Genomic DNA, 20,086 nt, shown 5'->3' with positions numbered 1-20,086 from the left:
TTTAAAAAAATTTAATTTGAAGAAAAATAAATTGAAGGAAAACATTTTGTATTAAAAAAATATCGTTCTAAGATCTGTGTTTTGGATTGTGGAACGTATTAATTTCATATTTACAAGAGGAAGTTTGAAACTTATTTAATTTATAGCGTTGATAGAAGTAATGACTCAGTTCAAGTGGAGATTAAACTGTTGGAACGTAGTATCGTGGTTGTACACCCTTAGAATGCACAACATGTAATCAGAAATGTGTTTGATAAATTGACTGGAGTTCAAGTTGCTCTAAATAGTTTTAACATTTTTGAATACAATCAAAAATGTTCGAATAATACATACATATATATTGAGTATGGATTCTACAGAGAACATTCTTTAAAAAAAAATTGAATCAAGATTTGTACATCTTTACATTCCACAACCTGTAATTAGGAACAATTTGTATTTCTTTGACGTTCAATATATCCTAACATGGAGTTTTTCCATAGTTCTTGGAAAGTTGTGGAACGTATTCATTTTATTTAACGAGACAATGATTTATCTTTCATCCAAAAACCTTTTTTAATAAAAACTATAAAAAAAACGTTAAGTATGAAACCTTAATAAAACTGACGCAATCGTTTTATCAAAGTGAAAAAAGGATCTATACACTACACGTTATCTAAACGAAAACAAACATGTGAGTTGACTGCTAAGTGAAAGGACATTACTTAATAGTTAAAGTCCTAAAACGTTGACACTTCAATATAAAAGAAACGCATTTCCTTGTTTTTTTTTTACTATCCCTTCTGGAGTTAATTTCATTTTTATCTTTTCGGAGAAAGTCAGAAAAAGAAAGTAAGAAAAAGGACTTTGCTGTAATGTTGTGAGTTATAATATTTTTATCCATTTCGAAGGTCTGTGCTATGCCTCTATGACACACACAATGAAACAAACTGTTAAAAGATAAAACAATTATCCTCGCCCATTCAACTAATTTTATTGTCCTTGCGGGAAAGCAAAATTGTTCAATGTTGTTAAAAGATGATCCCAATAACGCCGTTGGGTGGTTAAGGGAATCTTTTTTTTTTTTGTTGTTGTTTTCTTTTTGCAACTGCATCCATAAATCTTTTGGCAAAACTAACAATACAAACAATGGAACACGAAAGAAAGGTAAATAGCTACAGCAGCAGCAGAAGAAAAAATAACATAAATGTTTTTGGAAGAAACGTGACGCGTTTTTCTATTGTTTGTTCAGAGATTCAGGATAAATTTTGGGATGCTGAGAATATCTATACACAACATGCGTGTGTCTTTCTTATAACTGGATGATGCTTAATGTCCTTGGGAGATATTTATGTGTTTGTTTTTTTTTTAATTTTTTTTTTATGAAAGTCTGTTGAGAGGAAAAGATGTTATCTTACCGAACAGTTGACAGTCATTAATAAAGATATTGTCAGCCATTATGGTATGTTTTGTTCCTTTTCTGGTTATTGTAGGTATATGGAATTTTAAGGACGAAATTTGAGCACGCATCATAAATAACATTTACAACACACACAAAAAAAAAAAATTGGGACATTATTCTTTTTGACTCAATAAAAATGTGTATGTGAAATATGATGTTTATGACCCTGGTCTTTTTTTCATACATTTTCATTGAAGGCATCTTGGGTTTTTTTTTTGTTTATGATGGAACACAAAAGTTATGAGAGGATTTTTTTTTATTGCTTTTTAGTATATTAGAAAATTGTTAAACAAACATAAATTCATCAATAAATGATTATCTCTTAAAGAAATGCTTTGCACAATTTTATTACCTTATGTGATTAGGCCGTAAATCATCATAAAGTTCCTTGATGACAAATTTAAATTGAAGGAAATACTTTGCTGAAATTAGCACCAAATAAATAAACCTATCAAAATGGTATTTTGTCGTGGCATGATTTTCATTAAAAAAATATTCTAGAATAAGATTGCTCACTAAACCATGTACATCAATGTTATTTTTCACAAATTTTAGCTTAAAGAAATTTGAAAGAATTTTTTTTTTTTTAAATATCGTTTTAAGATCTGTGTTTAGGAATGTGGAACGTAATAATTTTGTATTTTCAAGAGCAAATATGAAGCTTATTTAATATACAACGTTGATAAAAGTAATGACACAGTTCATGTGAAGATTGAACTTTTGGAACGTAGTATCATGGTTGTACACCCTTAAAATCCACAACATGTAATCAGAAATGTGTTTGATAAATTGACTGGAATTGAAGTTGATCTAACTAGTTTAAACATTTTTGCATACAATCAAAAATTTTGGAATAATATTTTCAGTGTGGAATTTACAGAGAACATTCCTTAAAAAAACCGATGAAGATTTGTACATCTTTATATTCCACAACATGTAATTAGGAACAATTTGTATTTCTTTCACGTTCATTATATCCTATAATCATTTTAAGCAAAAAAACAAAACCGACAAAAAGTGAACGAAATTGAAATGGGACCACACTGCAGCCACCAGCTATCCAATACAAAAAGAATTATCAAAATTGGTTCACGCAGTCCAAGTTATGCGGTAACAAACATAAAAAAAAAAAAAAAAAAAATACAGAGGAATTGAATACCTCCTCCTTTTTGGAAGTCGGTAAAAATTGAGTTTTTCCATAGTTCTTTAAAATTTCTTTAAATTCTGTATATTCTTCAGGATTTTAAGAAGTCTTTATTTTAGCATTAGGATTTCTTTCTGTATTTATGTGGATTTAATTAGGAAATCTAAAATTTGACGTATCCAAATAGATAAATCCAAATGTTATTGTTCTCACCTTCATAAACTTGAAATTTGCAAACAATACAAACTGTCTGCCTTAACATAAATAATCTCTCATTAAAATTTTAAGCCATGTATTGTTTTTTTGTTTTTTTTTTTCTTCTCAAATAGATACTTTGAAAATGAGTAGGTATATCAAAAACGTGTACATTCTACACACATTATAAATTTTAACAACTTTGTAATCCATTTTAATCTATTCGCCAAAGAACAAAACAAAGCAAAAAAAAAAAAAAAAACATGAAACATAAGCCAACAAAAATAAAACCCCTAAATACCTTTTTCCGCAAATTAACCTTTTTATATTATGAGAACAATGTTTTCTTTTGTTCTTGAAAATTCTCCCGCCTAAAAACCGCAAAGATTTAGATAATTTCCCCAGATAATCCATTACGAGAACATTTTCACCAAGTCTTATGAACTTTTTGTATGGTTGTTAATCCAAAAATATACAAGTTGTGTGTTAAGGATTTATTTTTTAAGGGCTTTAATGTACTTAGTACACTTTATCTCCTATATTCTTGTGTGTGGTTTAGATAAGTAATTTGAATATTTATGAAAACAAAATAAAAATATGTTTTTAAATTCTTTTGAAAACCTCATAAAGTCCATAAAGGTAGGTTATAAATGCTTCTAATGAGTTCTTTGAAATATATCCGAATGCTAAAAGATGTGATTTTGTGTCTTGATGTGAGGTATGCGTATGGAATATGGATTCTTGACGCAACTTAGGATTATTTTTGGTATTTCTATAAAAATATTCAAGGTAATTTAGTTGAATTTTAAAATTGAAGATTGTTTAATTTGGCATTTATGGAAAATCAGTTCCAAAAAAAAATTCCAACATTAAAAACCTTTTAATAGTTCGGAAAATGTGCTCAAAATCAATATTGGTAAAAAAATTTGAATTAGGAACTTTTTAATAGGTAATTGAAAAGAGAGAAAATAAATGTGGAGGCAAGATCTAAAGCCAAACCAATAAATAATTAAAAGTCTAATAGTAAGGGGTATTCTAAAAAAAGTTATCCAACGGATAAATTACTGCATAACAGCTGGAATACTGCAGAAAATTTAAGAAAAATTATTATGAAGAGAAATACTTGGTTGAGAACCAACAAGACATACATACGTAACTAATAGCATATTGTTACCATTGTAAAGAAAAGTGTCAGAATTCCATGAGAACCGTCTCTATACAAACTTTTGAACTTTTGATATAATCAGTTTTGTCGAAGTCGAATATCTTTTTCAATATTTCTTTTTTAACTTTGGCAAAAACCCATACATTTACTGATACTCAGAATTATGTTAGCCTCTACGTTATTTTGAATTTTTTACAATGACTGCCTTTATACTCATTTCGTTCATAGTATATTTTCAATTAAAAAAAAAAGTAGAAAATTTTAAAGTCTTCAAATTACATCTGTGGAACGCAGTCACTTTATTTCAGTTTTTTGATGATTTATAGTCATTCTTAATTATAAATTTGTCGTGAAAATTACTGTGGATCGCATTAATTTTTTATAATCACGGACCGCATGGATATTTTCTCTTAGTGTTTTTGAAAAGTTCAATATTTTCTGTCATAAAACTTGCCATGAAAACTATTGTGGAACGTGTTTATAACTAAATCTCAATAATATAATAATAATAAAAAAAAAAAAAAATTGTGTGTGCAATTCACACGTGGTAGAATAGTCTATTTAATAGACCGGAGCTCCAGAGCAAAAATAGAACAAATTCGTTCAAGAGTTTTTATTGCAGATTATGATTCCTTGGCATAAAAGTATACTCCAGCCAAAAGTGCTACTAAATCCATTGGTGCATTTCTGAGAAAACGGCAACACTGGTCGGTTTTCAGTTTTTTTGATTTTACTCGAAAACCAAGCCTAACTTTGAAATGGTTCAAAGACACTTTTCATAGCAAATTAAATTTTTTGTCAAGTTAAGATGGTTAAAAAATTTTAAAAATTATTTTTGACTAAAATTCTAACCTAAAATCAAAGAAAAAAAAGTTAAAAAATTGACGATTTTATTTTTTTTACTAAATCAAGGGGCATTTTGTGTTAGTAGCCGGTACGTCCAAACTTTGTACTAGTGAAATATAGAAGAGGTAAAATCCTTTCACAATATGCAATTTTTATTTTTTTCTGTCAAGAAACAACTTAAATGTACCTATTCAAAAATTTGCACTTTTTCTTAATTTTTGACTTTTTTAGTTAAAAGCAAGTTTTTAAAACTCGATAAAATTATATTAATTGGTAACTTTTAGACCTTTAAAGTAAACATACTTCGAGGGATTGATTCAATATAAACTAAATATCACAAACAAAAACATTTATTTGCATCCCTATGGCCTTGTGTGCAGTTTTGTGTATGTGCATTTTTATAAATACGCATCGAATGGATGGACGGAGAGCCATTAGCTTTGGTATTTTGCATAGAAGGACATTTAATACCAATTCTTTTATTGTTTTCAATGGCCTGAAAAACAATTCTTGTAAAATCAGCGACCAACGAAATGTTTCTCTTGAAAAACGAAAAAAATACTCAAATGAGTTTTAAACGAAAAAGCCCAGGCAAATTAGTAAATCAAATTGCATTTTTCGCGGGACAATTTTTAATCATGGAATGTGTTTGGGTGTATGCCCTTGTCGTAAAAGTGAATTTTTTAAGATGACAGGACATCGGGAACAGCCGCCATCTTGGAAAAGAGGTCGGTGCCGTTTTTATTTCATAACTTAATTTTTACTCATTTAAACCAAAAATGTCCAAGGACAGACTTATTTATAATGAAATTATCTAAAAACTGATATACAAATGAATTCCATGAATTAGTTACATTCAATTTTAAAGTCGGTCAAAGTCCGGGTTCTTCTTGCAGGATTAGGACAATATGACATTTTTTCAAATATCTGAAGAACTGTTGATTTGATTGGGATTTTCTTCAAGAATGAATTTTAGCACTTTTAATTATCTAAAGCATGAGCCTTTTATTATTTTTGTAAACATCACATTGTAGAAGCAACCAAAAGTCGAAGTCATGATATACGATTTTTTAACTGGCATATTTTGGATTTCAATAATTCAAATAAACAAACAAAAAATTAAACACAATAGTCTCGAAAACATAACGGCATACACAGCTTATACCTTGAATTATACTTATCGCAATGCTGAGATTGAGGTGTTCAAGTTTAGGAAAAATGACAGAGCATCAGTTCTTATATTTAGAATTTAAAATAGTGTCACTTCAGCTTATTCACATTAATTGGAAAACTCACTTTAATTAACCCCTCAAAAACCATATAAAGGTTAACATTAGAGATTTCAAACTTTGAATTCGATATTAAGACGAATATAGTTAAAAAACTGTTTACTTATATTTTGGTTATACCTCCACTTCAAAAATTTGCTCAGTCTCATAGAAGAAAACTTGCTATTTTTCCACTTTTGACTGGTACAATATGAACTTCGACGTTAGATTGCTTATACATTATGATGATTACACTCACGATAAAAGGCTCATTTTATAGATAATTAAAAGTGCTAAAATTCATTCTCGAAGAAAATCCCAAACAAATCAACAGTTCTTCAGATATTTGAAAAAATGTCATATTGTCCTAATCCTGCAAGAAGAACCCGGACTTTGACCGACTTTAAAATTGAATGTAACTAATTCATGGAATTCATTTGTATATCAGTTTTTAGATAATTTCATTATAAATAAGTCTGTCCTTGGACATTTTTGGTTTAAATGAGTAAAAATGAAGTTATGAAATAAAAACGGCACCGACCTCTTTTCCAAGATGGCGGCTGTTCCCGATGTCCTGTCATCTTAAAAAATTCACTTTTACGACAAGGGCATACACCCAAACACATTCCATGATTAAAAATTGTCCCGCGAAAAATGCAATTTGATTTACTAATTTGCCTGGGCTTTTTCGTTTAAAACTCATTTGAGTATTTTTTTCGTTTTTCAAGAGAAACATTTCGTTGGTCGCTGATTTTACAAGAATTGTTTTTCAGGCCATTGAAAACAATAAAAGAATTGGTATTAAATGTCCTTCTATGCAAAATACCAAAGCTAATGGCTCTCCGTCCATCCATTCGATGCGTATTTATAAAAATGCACATACACAAAACTGCACACAAGGCCATAGGGATGCAAATAAATGTTTTTGTTTGTGATATTTAGTTTATATTGAATCAATCCCTCGAAGTATGTTTACTTTAAAGGTCTAAAAGTTACCAATTAATATAATTTTATCGAGTTTTAAAAACTTGCTTTTAACTAAAAAAGTCAAAAATTAAGAAAAAGTGCAAATTTTTGAATAGGTACATTTAAGTTGTTTCTTGACAGAAAAAAATAAAAATTGCATATTGTGAAAGGATTTTACCTCTTCTATATTTCACTAGTACAAAGTTTGGACGTACCGGCTACTAACACAAAATGCCCCTTGATTTAGTAAAAAAAATAAAATCGTCAATTTTTTAACTTTTTTTTCTTTGATTTTAGGTTAGAATTTTAGTCAAAAATAATTTTTAAAATTTTTTAACCATCTTAACTTGACAAAAAATTTAATTTGCTATGAAAAGTGTCTTTGAACCATTTCAAAGTTAGGCTTGGTTTTCGAGTAAAATCAAAAAAACTGAAAACCGACCAGTGTTGCCGTTTTCTCAGAAATGCACCAATGGATTTAGTAGCACTTTTGGCTGGAGTATACTTTTATGCCAAGGAATCATAATCTGCAATAAAAACTCTTGAACGAATTTGTTCCATTCAAAAGGGTCTATTCAATAGACTAGTGAAACCTTAAAAAATCATTTTTCTTGCAAAAAAAAAAAAAAAAAATAGAAAAAATCTACCTATTTTTATTCTATCACCTTTAAATCCATGTTTTTTATATGACAACCTATATAAATTTTATATCATCTGAAAGCTTATTGTCTAAACTCAAAATATATATATCGTTCAGGTCTATTAGACATCTACAAAAAGTGCTAGAATTTTTTTTCTAACTCGATCAATTTCCATCAAAAAAAGCGAAAAAACACGTATTTTTGTCTTCTCACGCTATTAAATGCATTTTTTCCCTAACAACATATAAAAAATTTTATACCATCTGAAAGCTTATTCTTTAAGCTCAAAATATATATATCGATCATGTCTAAAAGACATCTACAAAAAGAGCTAGAATTTTTTGAACTCGATCAATTTCCATCAACAAAAGCGAAAAAACACGTATTTTTATCTTCTCACGCTATTATATCCATTTACTTCCCTAACAACCTATAACAACCTACACCATTTGAAAGCTTATTGTCTTAGCTCAAAATATATATATCGATCAAGTCTATGAGACATCTACAAAAAGAGCTAGAATTTTTTTAACTCGATGAAATTTCATCAAAAAAAGCAAAAAAAACATTTATTTTTATGTTCTCATGCTATTAATTCAATTTTTTTGTTTGACAACCTATAAAAAATTTTATTTTATATCATGTGAAAGCTTATTGTTTCACCTTGTATAATGATGTATAAATCTTATTTCAAAGATGTCTACAAGAGAAGTTAGAATTACTTACTGAGATTACGGTACTTCCAGCACTGGTAGCTGGTCATCGCCAACAGATCTCCACAGGTGTTTTGAGGTATTTTTATTTTTTTTTTTCAATTTAAGATTGTGTAACTTGTAGAGCACGTAACGTTATGTGTTATATATCAAATAAAAGGTTATGTTATCAGCATGCGTATTAAAGTTAAATCAAATTTGTATGTGCACTAGATCAAAAGATATAACGTGTGTTGGAAAAGAACATCTTTTTACCGTTATCTCCGAATTTTGAATATGAAATTAATTGAAATTTACAGTACAAATTTCATTCATCTATCTATTAAAACAAAAAAGTTATAACAAGTTGAAGTCGTGTCGCGTTTTCGTTTCATCTTGTTTCAAATCACTACTATACTAAAGAAGTTTTCACTTCAAAAAGCAGAACTGTAACTCCTTCGCTCAATTTTTTTTAACAAACTGCAGTGTTTCAGTCAAAAATTTGTAATATTATCATTATCTACTGATACGTCTCTATAAATGATGTCTCCTACCCTTGTCTTTAGTAGAGTTCTTTATAAATTGCCAGGAGAAAAGATTATTTTGCAAAGATTGTGAAAAACTCTGCATGAACAGACCAATTCAATGTATTTCTATAGTTCTCTATCAGCACATGGTTTTCGATGGTTAAAATTAACTTTAAGGAGTAATAACACTTTGTAGGCACCAAATTGTTTCACTTTTTTCATCAGAGTATAATAGAAAGGAGAAATATTATTTTCTTTTGGAGTTTGTTTAGTTCGGTTGAGTATATTAATAGCTAACAAAATAGGCTAATATGAAATTTGTTAATGATAAAATGGCGGCGTATTTCAGGATGTTCGCAAACTCCTGTGCCTCCATTGGGCGACCAACTAACTCCTACAGTTTTTAACCTACCGGGCTGAAATTTTGTATTCGTGTAGCTTAATAATACTATTCCCTAGGGAAATACGTAGGATTTTTTTGATATATTAAAATTTTACGATTTGATGGTGTTTTTTTCACCGAATTCTGTTTTTGGAATGCCATTTCTCTAAAAATGAATCAATCAAAAAAAAAAAAACCTACGTAATTCACTGGGGAATAGTATTACTAGCTACACACAAAATTTCAGCTAAGTAGGTTAAAAACTGTAGGAGTTAGTTGGTCGCCCAATGGAGGCACAGGAGTTTGCGGTCATTCTGAACTACGCCGCCATTAAAAAATTTAACATCATTAAATAAATTAACATTAGCCTATTCTGTTACCTAATTATATACTTAATTAAACTAAACAAACACCAAAGGAAAAAAATGTTTCTTCTTTGTTTTATACGCTGATGAAAATGACACTCGATTTCGTGTTTACAAAGTGTTATTACCCCTTAAATAATTAATAGAATAGAAGTCGCCGCCGGAGAATCCTTGTTTTCGGAATTTTATTTGTTATGGTCATAGATGACAAAAACTGTTGACTGTATCTATCTGATATTTTGCTCTTTCGAATATTCTGAATACTTGAAAGTTTCTTTCGGAACGTAGTCGTATTCCCCGTAAAATTTTTAGAGTCTCACTCATACTTTTCATAAAAGTTTGTTCTTTACTTTCCTGAGATTTAAGATTCCCGTGGAGATCTTCTTCATTGAAAAAAAAAAATGCAATCAATATTTGGCTAAGTCATGTCGTTTCAATTGACTCGTTTCTTCTCAATTACGCAGATCTATCAAAAAAGGAACTTGCTTTGCGTTGAAGAATTTACGGACTGAATCTTTGATGTGCATTTGCTCTAGGTGTCTTGGCTATTCTGTAAAGTTAGGGCGTATAGTTTTTTTTTTACTAATAAAAGGGCCCTGAACAGCCTGTACAGTTCATCGCTGTAAACTTTTTCGCCAGTTATTTTCATGACTATTAACTGAAACTGCTAGGATCTGCAAAAAGGACAAAACCACTGAAGTTGGTCACTAAGTGCATAAGCACTAAATCACGGCTATTTTGAGCTTCAAACAACCACTGAACCCTTACCGCACCATAACCAACCAACTTTTTCCTTGAATTACCACCAACGAATTTTGTATTGGTGGACGCACCGCCAAAGGGCGCTATTGCGGTTGGTTTGGCGCTCCAAGAAAGAGAATTCTTAAAAAAATTAATTTCCATTTTTAATCGTCGAGAAGCTTCAAAATAAAGAAAGATGCCTAGATCTTTTTTTCCAGCGTAAAAGTTTCATTTCAATTCTGTGCGCTCTAATGCAGTTTGCAGTAGTTGATCAAATCGCTTCTGATCCCTTTAGTCAGTGAGAGTTTATCACCTGCTAGGAAAGTTCATTGTTTTCAAGTTTTGGTAGCGAACTGCTACTATCCGCAGTTAAACATGTGAACATAAGATGGTCGGCAACGGCGACTAATCAAGGGCCATTATTCGCAACGTATCCGAAGACTAAACACGATGAATTAACAAACCCTCAAAGAGTATTTCTTGTGATAGAAAAAATAACTTTTCTATATGAGGATAGAAAATATTAACTGGCGCCCAATGCCAGGAACTTATTTAAGAAACTTTATTTTTGAATAAATTTTGATGACCCGTTTTAGATTGTGAATTCTACTTATAAACAATACTTTTTCTGTACACCCAGAGAAAAAACGCATAGTAATTTTTAATCCGTTCTACATTGAATCAATGGTGAAAAATATATTCAATAATTTTCTAAAAATCGTCCTATGGTTAACTTACAGTTTGTCACATTAATTTTTATAAGTGAGATGGCACAGTGGTAAAGCACAAGCTTGACAACCCAGGTATAGCAGGTTCGATCCCCAGCGGATGCCAGTTTTACTCTTTTTTATTTTTTTTAATGATTTAGATTTAAAGTGTGCTACTTTGATCAGGGGCGTATACAGGTTTGCTTCTTGGGGGGGGTCATGCCAATTTTTTTTTTTTTTCAAAAGTTTTGATAGCAGGCATAAACCTGAAAATGGGTTTTTTGAATTATTAAACATTAAAATTTGTGCGTCTTGCATTTCGAATCGAAAAGTTCCGAATGTAGTTCTAAAAGTAACCAAACAAAAACGTTATGAGATTCGTTTAAGTTTAGCGTTAAGCCTTAAAGCCTAGAACGCTGCTGATGTGAAACGAAATTTTTCGTCGGTCTCCACGAGGACAACGAAATGCTTGCGAAAACTGGACCGAAAAATACTCAAAAATTGCAAAACATAAATGAAAAAAAAGCAAACACGCATCGCAGAAAGACATGCAATGACAAAATGAACAACAAAAACAAACAAAAAACTCAAAATGTCATTTTTCCACACACAATGAATGTCCCCGGCAATTGTTTGTGTGCGAAAAAGAAGTTTAGACTTTCAATTTCGTTGTGCCGAACAGCGTACTACAGAACGAAAAGTTGAACGAAATTTTCGGGTTACCATTTCGTTGTTTCATTTTTGTATGGGATTTTTCGTTTCTTATCAGCAGCGTACTAGGCTTTAATTTTGACCAATTGAGGCTATCCTCTCCTAAAAATAAAATGTACTATACGAGTACTTCGATTGAATAATTTGCCTTAAAACAACTGTTCATTGTTTTCCGCTAGCCCAGAAAGTTAAAATAAAAATCGTTTTTACTTAATAACAGTTTTTAACTTTTGAATTAAAAGTCTTCCTAACCTCAGGCAAACGCATCGCAAAGTTTTGTAAAAAAAATTGCATTTGAAAATATATTTTTTTTTTAAATTTTGTTTTAAAATTGTATGGGAATTTAAAATACCTCTATTAAAATAGTAAAGACAAAAAGAATAATTTTGGCGATATTTTGGGATTCGTCCGTTTTCAGGTATTAATCAGCGGTTTACAATATAAAAAACATTCAGTTGTATTTATTAGATTAAGCCCTGCTTTTTCAATCGTCAGATAGACTATCAGAAGAATAAATGTCACTATAAAAAAAAAACTTTTATTCCTAGGAATAAGCTCTAACTTAGGTTTATCTAACTATTCAAAAAATTAGCCCTAAGTGATATTTAATAATAATATTTAAATTGCCTTAGATAAGGTTGCTTACATTGCTTCTATAATTGGCTGGCCATTGATGATTAACAAATCCATAGTTGTTTCAAAAAATGCAACAGATCTAGCAAATTTAGTATGTACAAAATACTGTTATATTCTGTAAGCAAACAAAATTAACCAAATTTTATCAGACGAATGTATTGAACTGGAACATTGCAAAAAACTAAAATGATTTGAGAAATGACATCCTTCTTTAACATTTTGCCGATGACGAATTTTATCAACAGAATTGACCTCCACACAGCAAGGCCACAGAAAGCTTCCCTATTTAAAACATATTTTATTCACTTCATCATATAAAAAAATAGAAGATATGGCTGCTTCTTTTATTTGCTGGTAAGCAGTGTCTTGCCCTTAAGATATTATTTTTGTGTACCTACCAGATTCAATTTCTTTTAAAAAGCTTTGAATATAATACTTATCCGGATTTTGTTTCCATACAAAACTCTACAGCACAGCTCAACTAATATTATCGAACGAATCAAAATAATCCTAATCCAGCATAGCGTTCGCTAAAAATATGACCACATCCCCAAAATAATATGGTAAAATAGTTTGTTTGAATACCAAAAATTTTTTTTACTTTTAATTTTCGTTCATGTTCTAAAACTTCAACATTTTGAAAATAATCTTACTCAAGAGATTTCAGTATCACATAACAAACTCTTTTTTAAGTTCTGAGTTCTTGGGGGGGGTCATGACCCCGTAACCCCCCCCTTGTATACGCCGTTGACTTTGATTCAATCATTTTCCACTTTAGGCTAAAAATGTTGTGATTTTCCATTGATTCAAAGTGGTTTCGATTGATTTTACGTTGTTTTTTGGCTCAGTGTAAGAATCAGAAACAAATCTTTAGATGAAAATCGCCGAGTTATATTACAACTTCACAGTTAACAATATGTAGCATTTTGTGCCTAACAAATTTTATTGACAGTTCATTCATTCACCATTAAAAAAAATATATATCCATACCTAAACTAAAGTTCTTTGTGTATCTTTAAATATTTTACAAAAGTGAAACTTAATGTTATAAGGGTATTATTCTTATATGCTCTGGTGTGTTTATCTAAATTGAACATCAGACACATTTTATTAGCATAAATAGACACTTAAACATTCATAAAAGGGTGACAATGCCAAATTTTTCTAATTTGTATTTAAATAACATAAATCTTTCAAATTGATAAAAATAACATAAAATTTATGAGGATTTATAACTTAGGTACCCACTTGTTTTTTTCAAAATAATATAATAAATCTTAAAGTTACCAACCAATGTATTAAAATATATAAAAGAAAAAAATCCGGTTAACCTACAAAAAAAAATATATATATATAAAAAAATACAAAATGAAAATAATATAGGTAATTCTCTTGTATTATTAAAATGAACATAATTTAATACAAAAATATTTATAGGTTAACCAACCAACCATGTTCATTCATTCAAAAAAAAAAACACAAAAAATAATAATAAAAATAAAATAACATTGAAAACCATAATAATCAACCACTACCGCCACAATTCTCTGGTTAATTTGCATTTTACCACAAAATCGATTTGCTCTGGCCTATACTAAACCAACCAACTTCCTCTCTCTCTCTCTTTCTCTACCCTCTATCTATCTACTTTATTTAAATGAACATACAAAAAAAAAAAAAAAAAAAAATAACATAAACACACTAATCGTTGTATCATCACCTGTGTTCGCCCACTTAATTTTAATTTCATTAAGTTAAAAAGCCATAGATACCTCTCGACAAACACAACATGACCAACAGGCGGCTTTTCAGCTGAGTGGTGACGACCGATGTGATGGTGGTATATAGTGTCGGCAAACCTATACAACCGACAAACCAACAAAAATTTACATCAAAAACCAATCAACAATTCTCCCAACAAAAATGCAAAAAAAAATGTGTAAAAAATGCCTCATTAATTCCTCGTATTGCATTTTTCCCCCGCAACGACTTTTTTTTTTCCAAGTTCCACATAATTAACAGAGTTCAATTTCAAATCAAATGGTTGTTTTTTTTTTCTCTACTTCATCTCATAACTATATTTCGACCCCACATACAAATCCAAAGAACCACTAATTGTTGTATATACCAAAAAACCCAACCCCCCAAAAAATACAAAACCACCAACACCACCTCATAAACAAATTAATTTTTTTTTTACACAAAAATTTATTTTACAGCAAATTATCAAGTTAAATTATGAAATTGAGAATTATATTTTTTTCTGTTATTAAATCTATGAGATACAATTGGCAACACTGCGCCGGTCCACTGTGATTGGTGATTAAATCAAATTACTGGAGGGGATGATTATTCTCTCCAAAGAGATTTTCATATGTAAATTTACCTTCTCAAAGAGAGTCGTTCTCATTTGAAGGATTTTCTTATAATTCTCTAAAAATTCATAAAATACATGTTGGCCATATTACCCCCACTTTAAGCGCATGGACACTTGATTGGATAAAACGACGCCATGTTGGATTTTTCAATTAATTCTCTTTCTCTCTCTACATTTTATGGGAGATTGCATTTTTTTGCTCACTCATACCAAAAAGAGAGTGTTTTGAATTTTCAATGAGATAGAATGTGTGTTTTTTTTTTCTGTTTGGTTTTGTGTTGTTGTTGTATTTTTGTTTGTAAAGAGGGAAATATACACACAAGTTCAAAAAAGATACTCAGATACTCATCAGATTACTCTATTCATACTCAGATACTTTTCAGACGAGCTAAAGACTAGTTGAGGTTGATATTCTAGATTCAGTTCGAGTGCGACTTTCCTTGCGTTAAGACTTGTTTTTTCCGAAGCTTAAACCATACGTCCATTGGAAACCGTGTCATCTTACAAAAATAAAAAAAAAATAAGATACTTCCCATCAAAAAAAGATACAAATTGAAAAATAAATATATTGCCGGTTCGGTAAATAAAAACTGAATTATAGTGATTTATGTGATCAATTAGTGAATATATCTATCAATCTACACTGAAAGAAAAAAAAATAAAATATTTGAAAAAATTTAAACACTTTAAGTGACTTGTGGAAAAAGATAAAATAAAAAAGGATTAGTTCCCTGTGGATTACCAAAAAACCATCTTGCAACTTAAAGGATTATTATCTTCATTAATAAAAACTTTCTAAATAACAACTAATTTAAAAAAAACATGGTTGTATTAGAAGGTGGCGGTGGTGTTGTTACCATCGGCAACAATCAATATCTTCAACCGGATTACCTATCACCTTTACCAAATACGGTTAGTTGAAAAATTTAATTTTTTTATCAAAAAAAAAAAAAAAAAAAAAAAAAAAAAATTCACCTGCTTGAGATAATCTTGCAGATACATTTTTAATTTTTAATGCTTTTTTGAAGAGAGTTTTTGTGTAAAAGATACATTTTGTTTAGATTTTTGTGAAAAGTTCTAAGAAATCATTTGAAATTTTAAATTACTATACAAAATTGAGATAAATAAGAAAAGATACATTTTGAAAAAAAAAATTTTTTTTTTGAAAAAAAAAAAAAAAAATATTTGAAATCCATAAATAGACCAGACAAAATTGAAGACAAACAAGATTTCTAGATAGAATAAGTTTTGATTTGATAATAAATATATTAATCTGGATAGTTAGATTGAATTAGATGAGATAGCAAAAAAAAATTTTTTTTTCAGCCCAGATACAAAAAAAAAAAAAAAAAATCTTGAAAACTTTTATAATTTCAATTTTTTTAATTCCGATTGATTGTTTTTGATAAAGTTTAATCAGGGAAAGTACAAAATAATTAATTGAGATATAAATCGGAAAGAAATTTTTAGGAAATGATACATCTTGACATTTAAGATACGTATCTAGTAGATTAGTAAGGCACAATCAAGTAATTAGTTTATAATGTTTGGCTTGTGTTATGAAATTGGTAGTTTGAGCCTAGATAAAATGAAGAAATGATTTCAATCTACATGGTAATCTTTTAAGTACTTAAAGGCATAAGTTATAGTGCAAAATTGGGCAATCACAAAAAAATCAATTTCAGTCGAATGTGTATTCGAGAAGTTAACATTTTACTTAAAAATTTTGTTAAACTTTTCCTTCAATATGTGTCCAAAAAGGTGTAACTTGATAATTTACTTATAAGTCAAAATGTCTTTAAAAATGAGTAGGTACAGTGTAATTATAAATATCTTCTCCTATTTTTTGTAACAATATTAAAAATGTTCAAAATTTCGTTCTACAAGTTTAGTTATATTTTTTCAATGTTTTTTTGTACGAAATTTTTCACATTTCTGACAATTTTATACTAAAATTTTTAACAATTCAATTTTCATAACAATTCCATGAATTGTTAACCAGTCTGATCTAAAAAACTTACAATTTAAGCCCATTTCTCTTCCTTAACTTAAGAACCAAAATTTTGGGCAACTCTATTCAAATTTGTCACAAAATCTAAGACTGCATTGTTTAATGATTATTTTGCCTTAATTTCTTAATAATTTAGTTCACAAATTTTGATCTCGAAAGCCGACGGAAAAACCTTAGATGTTAAAAATCCCGTCGGTGGTGGTTGCAAAAATACTTCAATTAATTTCTTTGTTAATATCAAAATTCGGAGACCAAATTTTAGCCCTATTTTTCTCATTGTTTTTGAACTTTTTGAAAATTAGGAAAAAATCACATTTTTATTTTTTTTTTGTCAATTTTTTTTTTTCAGAAAAGTTTAAAAAATTAGGGTTTTTGAAAAATTATGATGCAGTTTTGTAGTTTTTAGATAATTTTTAGAACTTTTCAAAAAAAACCTTTAGTTTTTCTATAAGCAAAATAGTTCTATACAAAATGTATCTTTTCCTATTTTTAAGCAGCTAAGTTAAAAAAAAAATTAAACAAATCTAAAATAGTCAAAAATTACGGACTTGTGGAGTAAAACAACAAGTCTTGAAAAGTATAGTTCCTTACAATTAAAAAAGTAACTTGACAGTTGAAAACAAATTTTTACATTAGATTTGTTGTTTTTCTCCAAAAATTGGAGACTTTTCAAAACAATATGTCTGATACGAAAAGTTAATGCAACAAATAATTTCAACAAGTTAATTCCGTTTTTCCTCACAAAAAATAATAAACTTGTTGTTGTTATGTAAGCCAAGTCCTCCTCATTTTTACGATCAAACAAAAACTCTCCCAAGAAAAAAACAGACAAATTATCTCAAAATTTTCATAAAAGACCTTTAAACTAAATTCCCCCTTTCCCCTCTTGCTATTTCCAGATGGATTCTAAAAAATCCCCTCTAGCCTTGTTGGCCCAAACATGCAGTCAAATTGGAGCTGATTCCAATGCTGTCAAACCCATCTTAGGCATGGATAAGAAAAAGAATGGATCAGGAGGTAATCATAATGATTCTTCCTCCTCATCATCATCGTCTTCATCTTCATCATCATCAACATCGAAATCACCATCCCAAGTGAAAACCCCCAAATCAAGTACACCTCAAGCTGCATCAACTGAGATCAAACTGGCATTCAAGCCATACGAAGCAAATGTATTGAATCATCAACACATGACAAAGTCTGAAGATCATATGCAACAACAACAGCAACAACAAATGCAACATCAACAACAGATGCAACAGCAGCATCAGCAACAACAGCAACGTCCAAGTTCAAAGAGTTCGAGTTCAAGTGATTGTGGTGGTCGTGTACCATCACGCAACAAGTCCAATTGCAGTCCTGAAATCAGTGTGACAAGAACCTCGGAGGAGCAGCATCACATGAATGGCAAATCAACTCCAAATGGTGATAATCGTAAGACTGTGTCTCCATCGGGTTCGTCACAGCGTGGAGCAAGTCCAATTGTTCGATCGGGAATGGAAGTTCTCCATGGACATCCATCGGCTTATAAGAGCAATGCTGGTCCATATGGTCCACTAAACCCTCTATCAGCACTTTGCTGTCCTCCGGGAATGGAACAACATGCTAATCCCGCTTTCCGTCCACCATTTGGCGGTGGATATGCAGCCCATCATCATGCTGCTATGTTGGCTGCTGCTGCAGCAAATGGTTATCCAGGAGCCCAGGGAAATCCAAACCCCTACATCAGTTATCAGAGGATAAAGACTCCATCGGGAGGCGAAGCAATTGTCCCAGTTTGCAAAGATCCCTACTGCCCGGGATGTCCCTACTCGCAACACACTCAACAAATGCTGATGGGTGCCCCCTGTCCAAGTGGCTGCACACAATGTGAACACCAGAAATACGGTCTAGCGATGGCTGCCTCAATGGCTGGTTCCCTGCCACCAGGTCATCCGTACTCAGCTGCTGCTGCCGCTGCAGCTGCATCTGCCGCCCAAATGCGTTCATCGCCATACGTTTGCAGTTGGATCGCTGGAGACTCGTATTGTGGCAAGCGTTTCAACACATCCGACGAACTATTCTCACACTTGCGCACCCACACTGGCAACCTGTCCGATCCAGCTGCTGCCGCTGCAGCTCTAGCCCAATCACAGACCCAGTCACTGCTCAGTTCACTGTTTCCTCCGTCGGCATTGCAACGTGGTTACCCCAATGCTCCACTCAGTCCCATGTCCGCCGCTGCAGCTGCTGCTGCCGCAGCTCGTTACCATCCATATGCGAAACCAGGTTCCCTGCCATCACCATTCGGAGGCGGTGGAGGTTTCAACCCAGCAGCAGCTGCTGCTGCTCTAGGACCTTATTACTCTCCTTATGCCATGTATGGTCAGCGAATTGGATCAGCTACAGTGCATCAATAAGTGCATGGTAGGACCCGAAGCCCATCACCTCTAAAACTGGATACCAAAAACAAGAGATGAACCGGATGAACTTAGAGCATCTTGCTTCTGACTTTCAAGTTGGGAGTTTCACCTGTGATACTAAAAAAAAAAAAGAATAACAGAATGTTTAATTTTTTTTTGAAAAAAATTTGTTAAAACAAAAATTCGCAGACATAAAAGCGATTTTTAATCATTAATTTGATAATGTTATTTTATTTTTTATTAAATAATTATTATTATTACTCCGCCAAAGGATATAAAACAAAAGAAAAACAAATTAAAAAAAATAATAAATAATTGAAATTCATATTTCTTTAAATTTTTGTTTTCTTTATTTTTTTTTTTTAAGTTTAAGTTTTTTCTTTATAAAAAAAAAAGAATTTATGTAAATAGAAAAAGACTTGATAAAGTAAAAATGAATATAACCTAAAAATATAAAAACAAAATAATAATAAAATTGCTGTATCATAAAAGTAATATATAAAAAAAAAATTTACATTGTTTCAATAACAACAAAAATAAATATGTAAAGAGAAGAATTGCTTTTATTATATAAAAAAAAAAATTAAAATAAAAAAAAATAATAAATAAAATAAATTAACTATTATAATGAATTAGATTTTAAGAATTTAAATTTCGAATTTGAAAGAAAAACAAACAAATAATGATAATGATAAACAAGAAAAATAAAATGAAAAAAATATTATTAAAAGAAAAAATAAAACTGCTGCATTTTTTATTTACCACAGATTTTTGATGGATACTTTGCTGAAGAAGTTTTGACAGCTTCTTGTTTTTTGAGGAGTAGCTCGTTGCAACTTCATAATCGTTTTTTTCTTGAGGTAAAGTGA

The 20,086-nt window shown here is 30.4% G+C and overlaps 1 protein-coding gene across 1 annotated transcript; it reads left to right on the top strand.

Moving 5' to 3' along the window:
* Nucleotides 1–15,175: 15,175 nt before the first annotated feature.
* On the top strand, nt 15,176–19,513 carry LOC129918953 (zinc finger protein Noc). Its single transcript, XM_055999722.1, has 2 exons — nt 15,176–15,716; nt 17,715–19,513. Exons 1-2 carry the CDS (start codon nt 15,627–15,629, stop codon nt 19,212–19,214), a joined length of 1,590 nt encoding a protein of 529 aa, XP_055855697.1. The 5' UTR covers nt 15,176–15,626; the 3' UTR covers nt 19,215–19,513.
* The last annotated feature ends 573 nt before the right edge of the window (nt 19,514–20,086 follow it).

The sequence above is a fragment of the Episyrphus balteatus genome, chromosome 4, assembly GCF_945859705.1.
Source record: "Episyrphus balteatus chromosome 4, idEpiBalt1.1, whole genome shotgun sequence".
NCBI lineage: Eukaryota > Metazoa > Arthropoda > Insecta > Diptera > Syrphidae > Episyrphus > Episyrphus balteatus.
This window is presented reverse-complemented; position numbering and strand designations above follow the sequence as displayed.

Coding starts and splice junctions, on each gene's coding strand:
- LOC129918953 (XM_055999722.1), top strand. CDS start 15,627: ATGGTTGTATTAGAAGGTGGCGGTGGTGTTGTTACCATCGGCAACAAT. Junction 15,717..17,714: donor TATCACCTTTACCAAATACG/GTTAGTTGAAAA, acceptor TGCTATTTCCAG/ATGGATTCTAAAAAATCCCC.